This window comes from Uranotaenia lowii, chromosome 2, assembly GCF_029784155.1.
Source record: "Uranotaenia lowii strain MFRU-FL chromosome 2, ASM2978415v1, whole genome shotgun sequence".
Taxonomy (NCBI): Eukaryota; Metazoa; Arthropoda; class Insecta; order Diptera; family Culicidae; genus Uranotaenia; species Uranotaenia lowii.
The window spans coordinates 212,245,683-212,259,211 of NC_073692.1; the positions used below are offsets into that span (position 1 = coordinate 212,245,683).

At 44.6% G+C, this 13,529-nt stretch overlaps 1 protein-coding gene across 8 annotated transcripts in view; it reads right to left on the reverse strand.

The window, feature by feature from the left end:
• LOC129749946 (anoctamin-8-like) overlaps positions 1-13,529 on the reverse strand; it is a 178,348-nt gene that overhangs the window by 7,297 nt on the left and 157,522 nt on the right. For 7 of the 8 annotated variants that reach the window (XM_055745093.1, XM_055745094.1, XM_055745098.1 and 4 more), the window contains 2 exons: positions 264-411; positions 61-197 (listed from right to left, as the gene is read on the reverse strand). In XM_055745093.1, the coding sequence (XP_055601068.1) occupies positions 61-197; positions 264-411 (285 nt within the window). The remainder of the gene's footprint in view (positions 1-60; positions 198-263; positions 412-13,529) is intronic. The other variant, XM_055745095.1, reaches the window with a different exon arrangement.

Genomic DNA, 13,529 nt, shown 5'->3' on the forward strand with positions numbered 1-13,529 from the left:
CAAAAATACGTCAATGAATCTTGATATTCAAAGTTGGGGAGAACAGCCTCCAGTACTTACTCTCGCTTCTTGGGCTGCTTTCTCCGCCCGTTTGGCTCGTTGTTCCTTGAGTTTGAGCGAGAATATCGCTACTGAGCGTGCTCGTTTGACTAGACTCTGTTTAATGCGAGACTTCTTGGCTGCTAACTCGGCGGCGGCTGGAAATCAATCAAAGTTTCTGTAGCTTCTCAACGAAAATCCCTAATCCATCGCATTCATCATACCTTTCGCCTCTTCGTCAGTTTCGTTCTTGACGGATGGGGCACTGGTGCTGGCGCCTGGTTGTTGCTGTTCGACCTTCGGTACGATGTTGCTCCAGGATGGGGCCGCCTTTAGCAGTTCGGAATCCGAGCCGGTGGCAAGTTCCTGTTGCTGAAAAATGCGAAGCGTATTATTTGGTGCCGAGCAGATTCCGCAGTAGTTTTAGCGATAATATATACATCAATATAGTGACAATTGATATGATATTATTCAGTGATAAACACATAGTATAATCGAAAAATCCGAACTTAATGACAAGTGACCATTGTTGCTCAGCAAATCATTCTCGCTTTGATATACATTTTGTTGTTAATTGAAAACTGAAAAGCTATTGAATAAGCATATAGTATGCTCAACATATGGAATACGAAAAATACATTAATTCAGATTCGCTGTTTGAAAACGAATTTCCTGATGCCAAATATAAAATAATTAAGAAGAATGATTCCGTTAACATGCGTTTTTTAGAAATTTTATTAACTACAAAGCCGGGACAAATTTTAAATCCTTCTTTTGTCACTTGGAGCTGAAACATTACGAAGGGGATTTTTAATAAATCGAAACAAATTGGACAACAACTTGATCTGAATCCAAAAATTTAAGATCCAAAATTAGAAAAAAAAACACTCAAATAAACAAGGTGATACAATTCCCATCTTCTACAGTTTGACTTTCGCTCTTTCTTCTTTGAAGATTTTATCAAATTATTCAATCAAATACCTTAAACTTTATTAAATAGGTTTGACAAAATAAGAATTTGATATTTGTTCCGTTCTTATGGTGGTTGAGCTATTGAATCGTCTTTTAACCAAATAAGGATTTTAGCATCGATCTCTGTAGACTGATAGAGGTCCAGTGCTGAGGTAGACTGGTGGTGTACAGGGTCCGGCAATTGAACTGCTACAAAACTTTAGGAGTGATTTTTACGAAGTATACAAAACCAAGTTAGATGACACCTTGTCACCTTGTTAACATTATGTCTAAGATGTTAGAAGATATTTTTGTTAGTTTTGTAATCAAGTGTTTTTTTTTTTGTAAAAATAATCCTCGAACCTTAACGTAGTGCTTTGATTGCCTAGTTCTTGGCTGTGAAACGGTAGACAGACATATTTCGTGAGTTGTCCAATGAGTGTATGTATTTTTTTTATTTTGGCTCGCACTTGGAAGATACCTGGAGATCAGAAGTACACAAGTATAGTATGGTGGGGATCGTCAAGCTACAGTGGCTACACCTACCATGATGAAAATTATCAAGATGCATCCAGAGAGAATTTTTTGCGTAGTAACACTAAATTGGCGATAGATTTTAATACAGTGGATCGAAATCGCCGTCGGATCTTGGAAGATGATCTTTAGGCCCAGCCCTACAAGATCCTAAGATTTCAAGACCTCTCGTTTGAACAGAAGCAAGAGCGGGAAGAAAGGGTGAAGGCGCAGGTTACGTGGTCCGCGCATGAAAAATTTGGAGAATATCGTGTTTTCTGCCGATGAATTCGTCGCCGTACAGCGGTTCGTGAAAACACAGAAATACAGATTTTGGTTGCCAAAAAGATCACGAACCTATGCAAACGTATTAAAGGCCACAAGACGACAGAAATCTGTCTTATTAAAGGTCTGGGTCGGAATCGCCCGTACTTTCCTGGTGAAGATCAACCGAACACCCTGAAGAGGTGTAGATCAATCAATTTACGTATCGAAAAAAGGTCTACGGCATGTCCTTGAACTGTGGACACGTCCTAATTTTGGTTTTGATTGGTGGTTTTTCAGCAGAACTTCGCATTGGCTTACGAAGGATAGAGGTACCAATTTTTGTGTGCGAATTGGCTGTCTAGGGTATACAGAAGCCCGAAGTCTACTCTACAAAATCTGTCTTATTAAAGGTCTGGGTCGGAATCGCTCGTACTTTCCTGGTGAAGATCAACCGAACACCCTGAAGAGATGTAGATCAATCAATTTACGTATCGAAAAAAGGTCTACGGCATGTCCTTGAACTGTGGACACGTCCTAATTTTGGTTTTGATTGGTGGTTTTTCAACAGAACTTCGCATTGGCTTACGAAGGATAGAGGTACCAATTTTTGTGTGCGAATTTGCTGTCTAGGGTATACAGAAGCCCGAGGTCTACTCTACAAAACATGACGGGTTGGAAGTTCTGAAGCGCCATCTAGTTGAATCCTGGGATAAAATTCCACAAAAAACACCTGCTTTTTAGAATATGGGCCTTGAGCTTCTGCAGTGAGTGGTTGAGCTCAAGGACAAAAAAATTGTAAGGCGCCAATGGATTTTGAAAATATGATCTGTTTTGATGTAATTCGTATTAAATTTGAAAGAAAAAGTTTTTGTTTTGATCAAATTAGTTGTTAGTTCCAATGTAGCACTTCAATTGCCGGACCCTGTATATTATAATCAAAAAGTTGTAGAAACTGGAGGTCTAAGAAGATGTTGCACTCCCACTCCCCGGTACTTGGCTCGGTTCTATGGACCACTTATTATCACGAGCTGTTAAGGATAAGTCGATAAGCCTCCTAGCAGAGATGAAACTAGAAGAGCCACAAAGAATGTTTAGCTAGCGCCACGTGCTACCTGGCTTTGACTCACCACTAAGCCGAGAAGGTTTTGATAACCAAGCTCAACTCAGTGCAAACAGGTTGCTGTTGGATCGTGCAACATCGAATCCATGAATGATCGTTGACCAGTCTAACCGACTAACCAACTAGTGGATGCGTTTGTCGAATGCATCTCTCGACTTGCACTGGCCTTGATCTGAGTCAGACTTCATAAGGGTATAGCCTGAGTGAAGTGTATAGAATGGACAAGTCGAAAAATAGAAGTTGGATACAAGTTGGTGAAACCCATATCTTAAAAAAAAGTAGGTGGTCTGATGAAATCACCTCCGATCTAGTAGACGGATTGTGACAGAAGCGGAGCTTTCAAGTTTATCAAAGCAGAGTTTAAAACAGGAGGGTTAAAATTTTCGGAAATGCGATACTAAAGGTTGCAAAGGAAACGTCAAGCTGCTGGGCCACGAAATATAGAGGGTGCCCAACGATCCAAAGTGATGAAAGCCCAAAGAAGACGACCCGAGCAGCTCTTTGTACCAGGGTTGAGATCCGTCAGCGTCATGAGGCGTGAAGATGTGACTGTGAAGCCTTTTGCTCCGTCACACTCATTTGACTGTTCCTCAAATGGGTTAATCTTCATTGCCGGACACTCATCGTTTTTTGTTTGTAATTTTTTTATTTGAAACGGCGGCACCAACATCGGAAAAGGTCGCTCATGGTGTGAGTAAAAAGAATTTCAAAGTCAAGCATTACCCAAGCAACCAAAAGTCTCATATCTACTTAAACTCGTGCCTCCAAAGTTCGAATTACGCTGAACAAAAGTTCCAGAGGGAATTGGTACCAAATTTCCTCAAATGTGAGCATGAAAGTTCCAAAATGTTCCTCAAATAGCTTTTTTGTGACATGTCATTCGCATCCACACGGTATAAACGTAACAAATTAGATCTCAAATTGCCTTTTGTGGACTTCAAGTTCCAAGAAGTTCCTCAAATAGCCTTTTTTGTGACATGTAATTCGCATCATTTCAGAATAAAAGTTACAAATTGGGTCTCAAATAGCCTTCTATAGACTCGAAGTTCCAAAATGTTCCTCAAATAACCTTTTATGAGACATGTCCGCCATTTCATGAATACGAAATGTGAACGAACAACACAAAAGGGCATATAATAAATTAATCATTTTTTGGAGCTTGAAAATTGTTGAAATGTATAATTTATTTTGAAACTCAAACTCAAAACAACTTAATGCTAACTCGCAAATGATTGTTTTTGAAAAAAATAAATATTTTGACTTTATAAAATTTCGTCCAACTGTATTTACTTACCACGAATTTATCACACATTGAAAGTCAGTTGAAGCAATTCATCAATTAAATATCAAGATAAACTCAAGAATTGGTATAATTTCATGCTTAACAGTTATAAACATGGAATTCCATTTCTTTAAAACCGATATTATTTTAACGGATGATTGATTTATACGCCGTTTCGTAATGTTTTTTAGTCATAATCAACATGCGTCTTTGCTGCTGGCCGATGGCTGCACTTGAGGGTATTCTAGGAAGATTATAATCACTTCGAACTTTAGCTGCCGGTAAGGCAACATCTAGGCGTGGCGTCGTGGCAGCGTGTTCGGCTATCAACTCGGAGGATGGGGTTCAAATCTGGTACCAGGACTAATTTTTTCCATTAGGTTGTTTGATTGCTTGAGTAAGCAAATCAAATAATTGTGAAGCAGAACTGGCGTGCGTGCCGACATGTATCGAACAAAATTAAAAACAAATCAATTAAGTATGATCAATTGAGTGAGGGGATGGGAGGAATAAAGATGGATGTCGAGAAACCGGCAGCACCACATGGGCTGGTGATGACCAAAATGAGAGAGGAGAGGAGAATTATTTTTTTTTTGCTGATTAAACGTTTACTTGTGGGCTGAATAGAAGGCCGTTCAAATCTGTAATGGAACTTCAAAGTTTCAATAAGAACTTAAATTTTGGGCTGAATAAAAGGAACTTCAGCACATTGATTAAGCTGATTAAGCTGTGTTCGACCTTTTTAACGAGACTTTTGGTTGCTTGGGTAACCAATCGCATTAAAACTATCGAAGACGAGCACGAAACGCATTTAATGTTGAAGTTGCTCCTGCCAACAGGCCCGTTTTCAGTTTGTTATTACTATTGTTGCTCCTGCAAGCAGTTTGTTAGGTATCTCGATTGTCCTTTCTGCCAGCAGCCGTACTGGAAAGGTTTTTTTTTCGATTTCGATTGACCGACGCATAGGGCTGAGATAAAAGATCTCCACTGCTGGCGATTCGGAGCCAGCGTCTTCACTTGATGCCAGCCAAGGTTCTCGTCAACTGTGCGAATTTTAACGGCTAGACTTCAACCGCTGCTCTGCGAAGTAGTTGCACCTCTCCGTGGTGCAGAATGGAAACGTGTCTGCATTACTGCAGATGTACGGCCGAACGAACTACACCCCCCACTCTCCTGAAGACCCTTTCAAACGAATTCGGACTATCAACATGGAACATCTCTTGGTAGCCGACTCCATTTGGTGAAGATGTAATTCTGAACCGTGCCAATGTACCTGGAAGGCTGGCGGGTCGTTAAGTCACGTCAGTCCCAAACGGTAGCCTGTGGGGCATCAGGTCACACCCCATAGTATTCCAGTCCATGCTGCGCTAAGCAGGTCACTGGCGCAGTGGAGCGTATTCTTACCTCGCTACTCGTGGGATTAATCATGGGCATATGTAAATACAAAAGGAGGAATGAGAATGAAGCGGCGAAGGACGATTGTCCCAATCCGTTCGGCAGGAGTGGATTAAGGCGCTCCCGGTTAGGCAACTCGCCAGACCGGTGAGGACGCCGGCATACGTTGGAGAGTGTGAGGACTCCTTCGTCGGAGTCCAGCAGGAAGTCGAGGAACTCCTAAGCTCCCCGGAGCTTCAGGACCCTGAGAGTCCTGCTGAACTAGCGGTGACAATGGCGGGCATGCAGGACCTTATGGATTGTGTTAGAAAGAAGTCTAACATCCGCAAGGAAGTCCAGGAGAAACTCGCCAATGTGATTGCGTTGGTCCGGCAGGATCCGGGCGAAAAAGAGGAAAAAGAAGGCCAAGTTTACGAAGCGCCAACTGGGTGGCAGACAATTGAGCGCAAAAAGAAAAAGGCGACCAAGGTCACAGCCAAACCTAAGTCCATGCTCAAACCAACCGGGTCAGAGACAAAGGGGAGGCGTTGGTGGTGAAGGCACCGGAAGGTTGCTACGCCGATGTCCTTCGTCAGATGAGGACGAGCGAAAGGCTGGTGGGCCTAGGAGGGGATGTAGGGAGAATCCGCCGAACACGCTCCGGCAAGATGATTCTCGAACTCTAACGTGGCTCAACGGTGAAAAGCGCGGAGTACAGTGCGCTTACTCAGGAGATAGTTGGTGAGGCGGCAGAAATCCCTGAGCACCACGGTTACCGTCCGGGTTAAGAGCTTGGACGAGACAGCCACGGATGTTGAGGTCAAGGAAGCGCTGAAGGGTCTGTGTAAGATCGAAACGTACCAGATTTCGGTTAGTATGTGGGAAGGGCTTCCCAAATTCGGGACACAGGTGGCATTACGAAACTTCCGGTTGCGGCAGCAATCGCAGCACTTAAGTGTGGGCAGCTAAAGGTTGGGTGGTCTATCTGCCAGATAGCCATCCCCCAGCAACCGGAAAGGTGTTTCCGTTGTGTCGAATATGGGCACAAATCATTCGCCTGCAAGGGCACTGATTGGAGTGGCTTGTGTTGGTGGTCCGGGAAGCTAGCCATCAGGCGGCTAGTTGCACAAAAGATGCAAAGTGCCTCCACTGCGGTGGAGGACATAGGGCTGGCCACTCTAGGTGCCCCGCCCCTGACTTCAACGCGTGGGCCATAGAACGGGTTAGTCACCCCACGGGTCAGATTCTACTTAAACCCTGGCAAGGCTGAACGTAGACCTTGGGAATGTAGGCGATACAAGGACCTACCACAGGAATGGAAGTGAGTCCATCATTGACGTCACCTTCAGTAGTCTGTGCTGGACAAGCGACTGGAGGGTAAGCGATGCGTTCACCGATAGCGATCACTTTGCGATTCGTTATCGTGTGACCTGGCGAGGGAATCCCCACGTGCATATGAAGCTGCGATGACAAGGAGGGTCAAGCGGAAGGACACTCGGCAACCCGGCAGCCAAACCCCGACCCCAATGACGCAAACGTCGCGTCAGGGTGAGGGGAGAGGCGATTGTCGTCAAAGCACCTGAGGGCACGTACGCAGATGTCTTGCAACAGATGCGTAAGAACGAGGAACTCGCCGATCTCGGCGAAAAAGTTCAGAGGATCCGTCGGACACGCACCGGCGAAATGATCCTCGAACTAAAGCGTGGCGCAGGAAACTCCAGCGGAACCCTTACGGCTAAGGCAGCCGAAGCCCTTGGTGACAAGGCTGACAAGGCACACCAGCTGTTGCGGCAGTTGACAGTTGAGGAAAAGTTGGACATCGCGCTAGTGGCAGACCCATATCGCAGAGCTGCGAATGGCATTAATTGGGCGACCGATGATGCCAATCTGACCGCGATATGGGTAACAGGTAGTTTCCCCATACAAGAAGTGGTGGCGACGGAAAACGAAGGCATGGTGGTAGCCAAAGTTAACGGGATCTACTTCTGTAACTGCTATGCACCCCCAAGATGGTCCTTGGAGAGGTTCGGCACTATGGTTGATAAGATGGTAGAGGTGCTAACGGGGAGAGGCCCCATCGTTATTGCTGGCGACTTTAACGCGTGGGCCGATGAATGGGGTAGCCGCTTCACAAACCCCAGAGGTCAAATACTTTTAGAAGCCCTGGCGAGGCTTAATGTGGATCTGGCCAATGTAGGGAACACCAGTACCTACCAGGATTGGAACGGGAGCGAGTCAACCATAGATGTCACCTTCGGTAGCCCGGCGTTGGTATGCGATTGGATGGTGAGCGAGACCTACACGAATAGCGAATATCGGCTAGGTTCAAGTACGCGGACAGGTAGACGCGAGTCTCGTACCGGGGAACGCCTCTGGAAACAACGCAGTTCGACCAGATCATCGTCGAAGCGTTGCACTGGGAGAGGAACCTGGACAACCTGTCCGCGGAAGAACTGACGAGGGTTTTAGCTCGCGCTTGCGATGCTGCGATGACGAGAAGGGCCAAGCATGAAAGCACAAGGCCACCCGTCTATTGGTGGACGGATGAAATTGCGGGTCTGCGTGCCGACTGTCATAAGGCAAGGCGCAGGATGCAGAACGCAAGGACCCAAGAAGAGCGAACGGAGCGTAGGCCACTCTTCACAAGCGCGAGATCGGCTCTCCGCAGGACCATCAACGCAAGCAAGAGGGCACGTTTCAAGCAGTTATGCCGTGACGCCAACGACTGTCCATGGGGTGATGCCTATCGGATAGTCATGGGCAGAACTAAAAGTGGGGGTGCACCACCTGAAACGTGCCCCGATAAACTGAGAGTAATCATCAATGAGCTGTTCCCACAGCACGATGTTACCCGCTGGCCAACAGTCCCGTATGATTGGGACACCAGCGCCGAAGAGCGGATAACGGTGGAAGAACTTCGCGAGATCGCCAAGTTTCTCAAACCGAGGAAGGCCCCCGGACCGGGCCCCCGCGATCAGGGAGTTCCCCGATATGTTCCGAACATCGTTGCAACGATACGTGACAGAACGGGTGTTCCCTGACACGTGGAAACAGCAGAAACTCGTCCTTCTGCCAAAGCCGGGTAAGCGTCCAGGAGACCCATCGGCGTATCGGCCGATCTGTCTACTGGATACAGCGGATAAGGTCCTGGAGAAGGTGATTCAGAACTGATTTCAGAGATACACGGAAAGCGAGGCGGACTCTCAGAGAAACAGTTTGGTTTCCACCGAGGTCGCAGCACTGTAGATGCCATCCGCTCGGTCATCGAGGTAGCGGACAGGGCCAGGCTAACCAAGAGGAGAGGGCTCCGCTTTTGCACAGTGGTCACCCTTGACGCGAATAAAGCCTTCAACAGCGTCAGTTGGGCAGCGATTGCGTCGTCGCTCATTCATCTGAGGATTCCAGCATATATCTGTAGGATGGTGGACTTCCGTAACCGCCAACTACAGTATATGACCAGCGAGGGACTGGAAACAGTGAGTGTCTCGGCAGGGGTTTCACAAGGAATGATACTTAGCCCGGTATTGTGGAACATTGTCTACGACGAACTGCTGAGACTGCGTCTCCCCACAGGAGTGAGACTTGTGGGATTCGCCGATGACGTGATTCTCCTGGCATCGGGCCCATCAACCGGAGAGGTCCAGCTACTCGCCACAGTAGCTATTGAGAAGGTGGAAAATTGGATGCGCTCCAAAAGCTTGCGTCTGGTTCACTACAAGACCGAGATGGTGCTGATCACTAACCTGATTTCAGCACAATCAGGGACGATTGCAGCTAGACCGTATGCAATCGAATGAAAGCGTGCGATCAAGTACTTGGGAGTGATGATCGACGACCGGCTGAGCTTTACGGCCCACGTCGACTACGCCTGTAAAATAGCGGCAATAGCGAAAGCAGCCCTCTCACGGGCCATGTCGAATAAATCGGCGATCCGCTGCAGAAGAAGGAGGGTCCATTTTGCGGTATGGAGCGGCAGCCTGGCATGCAGCCTTGAGCAGGCAGTGTAACCCGCAAAAGCTCTGCTGTGTGCGCGGCTGATGAACCTGCGGTTAATCAACGTATACCGAACGGTGTCCTCAAGGATTGAAAAACTCATTCATACGAGCGACGGAACCCGCATCGCTCCGATTTTTGCTCATAAAAATGCTCTGGAACGCGAATGAGGTGTGAGCGAGAATCTCCTGTTCTCACGAATCAATTCCGACCGAAACGAAAACACAAACAAGGCTCCGGATTCCTTATTGCTTTGCTTCCCTTTTCGCACACAAAATCTAGCATCAACCCGAAGATTGCGTAGCGGCGAGCCGGTTCATGAAAATTTTTACCAACCCGCTCATGAGTCGTGTTGATAATGGTATTATTTTTTCCCGTGGAAAAATGTTCGTCCTTTTGCGAAGGTTGAGCTTGAACAAACACTAACAGCAACAATGCTGACGCCAAGCCGTGTTGGCTTTCAATAGCGTTGGACAAAAAGAATTGAAAATAAGAAGAACAGAGTACGTACGGCCAGCACATCCAATCCATGTTAGTGATGTTATTATTCTTTTCAGGCAAATATGCCGAGGCCGAAAAAATTCTTTTGCTTCTTGCTAGTGCTGTTATTATTGCTTCCTATGGAAGAAAGTGCATCAGTTTTTGAAGCTAGGGGCTAGGAGCTTAAAGGAACATCAATAACATCAACAGCAACAATGTGAACAAGTGTAGGCCAACGGGAGGCCAGACGGTTTGTCTCTGAGATGGACGAGCCGACAGAATCCTTTTTCTTTTTTTTCCTACTTTTTTTTTCTTCTAAACTGACGTACTTGCTTCCCTAAACAGACAGCAAGCTCGGTATCAAAATTTTCATGAAGCAAATACGAGTCTCTCGTGATCCCGTTGCTCAGACTCGCTCATGAAAATTTTGTAATACGAGCAACATAGAAAACGCCGTCGTAGAATCGTTTGTGTTGCTGTTCGTGATTGTATTGAACACACATGAATAGCGAGTCGGCGGCGAAGCATTTTCGTGTGCGTTTCGAGGAGTGAGCGATTTTTATTGTCCTTGGGTGTCCTCGGTGGCTGCTGATGTTGTGGCGGGGTCATGCCCATCCCGGTCTTGCTAGAGGAAGATATATTCTGCTATGAGCACAGGCACATGCCCGATGTGCGGAAACATGCCAGAGAGGCCTCGATGTCCAACTGGCAGCACCAGTGGGACAGCTCGGAACGTGACCGGTGGACCCATCGCTTGATCCCTAACGTCGGATTTTGGATGGATCGAAGACATGGAGAGGTATATTTCTGTAAAGCATACAAAGATAAGACTCTACCTTCTGCGTCTGCCGAGCTGCTTGGTACGTCGCGCGTCGGTGTTTAGGATACTTCCAACGTTACCGCCGCAGATTATCCGAGTCGAACGCGCCCTCTACGACGGAGGTTGTGGAGATAAGACACGACCTTCTCCGCAGTCGAACCCGTAGGGGGAAGAATATTCACGTCGCGGAGTACTCTCGGATAGAGTAGTCTCACGTCGCCGTCGGATGAGCCACTCGAGTCGGGTAGGATGACATCACCGTCGGGATTCATCTGAGTCGCAAGCGTTATAGGCCCGTACGAGCCAAAATGACTGCCCCTGAACCTTTCTGTGGAGTATCTACTTGTGCTCTTACATACGAATTTAAAAAATGGAAGAACTCAAGGATCAAATTTAAATGGCTTGTAGCATCGGTGCTAGGCAATATAAAAGATTCATAAAGCCCGATTTCCAGAAAACTTGTGAACTTACAAGTTTACAAGAAAACTTGTAAACTTGTAAGTCTATCGAAAAAGGATCTTAAAACAATTTCAGACCTTTCCACAAGGCACTGTCTAGCAACTACCACTTACATAAAATAGGCAAACTCAGTAATGAGATGTGCCGGTTTTGTAAAACTGAAGGAGAAACTGCAGAGCACCTTAAGTGCGACTGTGGATATCTTATGATACCTACATCGACTGAAAGTTCTTGATAAGCGAATCTTAACGCCCGATGATATTTGGAAGATGAACGCCAATAAGGTGGTAAGTATACGCAAGAAAACTTTTGGGATCGAATCCCATAAGTAGCCGACAGGTAAAATGTGTTTCCCCTTATAACTGACTTTATAATAAGTATGTTTAATCTGTTGAATCATCTTCATAGTCATAAGGTAATGGTTTAAAGGAATATCTTGTAAAGTAGATGCTATGGTTCTTTTATCAGATGCAAAGAGGGCTGTCGTAAAAATGAGAAGTGAGCTTTAAAGTGGCTTAATGGCTGCGCAACCAGCACAGGTAGGGGAAAACTGTACAAGACGCACCATCGGGGTAAAATGGCCCATGCCATTATTTCTCAAATATACACTAACCTACGGCTTCGAATGATGTTTTTCTTCATTTTTATTGTAGCAAACAAGCTTTTTCATCATTCAATACATGAAAAGTTCACAAAATCTACTTTAGTTCCTAGGAACAGAGGAATTCATGGAATCAGCGTGAAACTTGTAATTTTCCATAAGTAACATATAAGGTTTTATGGTAAAACAGCCTGCGCAATCTGATCAAACTACAGCTTATCGTTTTACCACTCATGTGCACTTTCGGAAGACTATAAATATTTTGTTGTATTTTATTAACTTCTTACAAATTTTTATCAAAAATCAATCGTATGAAAGTTGGGGCAGAATGTCCACAAGACCACGTGTTTTACGCTCAAATTTTGAATGATGGTAACTTTTGAGAAAACCCGAATATCAAAACAAAATGCCATTCTTTTTATTTGCTGACTCCCAAATTACGATAACAACGCATAGTTATAACATATTTTGTCCTTGTTCGAGTTAAAACGGTGCACCAATATTCGACTCGAAAAAATTATCGGCCGCCATGTTTGCCGCGATATCACTATATCAGGCCAAAAAAATGAATTTCGTTGCCTACTTGAAGGCGTTTTATCTATAAGGATATAAAAAAGTGTATTTTGAAAAACGAAATTTTCGATGAGTTTAGCAACGCTAAATGATTTTTAGCCAAAAAATGGTAGTTTACAAAAATACGATGAATATGTAATCGAACATTTGGTGTTTCAATAATTACATTCCGTATAATCATTGTTCTATTCCTTACCACCCTTCCTGTTTGGTGCGTTCTGTCCACTAGTTTTGGCATTCTACCCCGCGCTTTGTTTTGTAGCTGTTTTAGTTTTTTACAAAAAATATAGTCAAAATCGTGTTTTTATCATATTTTTTCTTTTCGATAATACGTAAATTTCATCCTTGAATCTTCGTCAACTTTCAATTTGGTTCTCAAATGATTGGTATCGCTGTAAATAGCAATTATGCTTAGCTGGTGCGTCTTGTACAGTTTTACCCTATTTCGATATGAAAGCGCGATTCAGATACAAAGTAAGGATCGTACTTGAGGTACCCACCGTGTGAATTTTCAAAAAGTGATTCGAAACCTGAAAATATAAGGCACCTACATCAACATTGAACAACGTCCTGAAGATGCGAAATACCGAGCTTCAAACCGATAAAAAAGTAAGTTAGTTAAGTTTCTTTTCCTGTAATATTTCCTGTGTTATTTCGATTTTTATATGAGTTCGTAGTATATATTCCGGTTGCACAACAGTGGTTAAAGACTTACTTATTTCAAGAAGCAATTGGAATACACATACATATGTAAAGTGACACAGATTTCTACTACATCGAATACTCATTCAAGCAGAACCATTTAGATGTTTGTGCAATAATTTTGATTAAAGTGAATAATTGTGCTACGGATTAGCTATATGTGTAACTATCTCTGTTCGGTGAAACTGATATGATTTCAAGCTGCGACATCAACAACATTGAATTTAACGTGGAAGCTCATCTAGCATAGCCTTTGTAAACGTAGAATAAGTGGGAGATAATTTTAATAATTTTTTAAGCTTTTGCTAGCAGCAATAAATGAGCTGACCGGATTAGTCGGATGATCAGAAGGCAA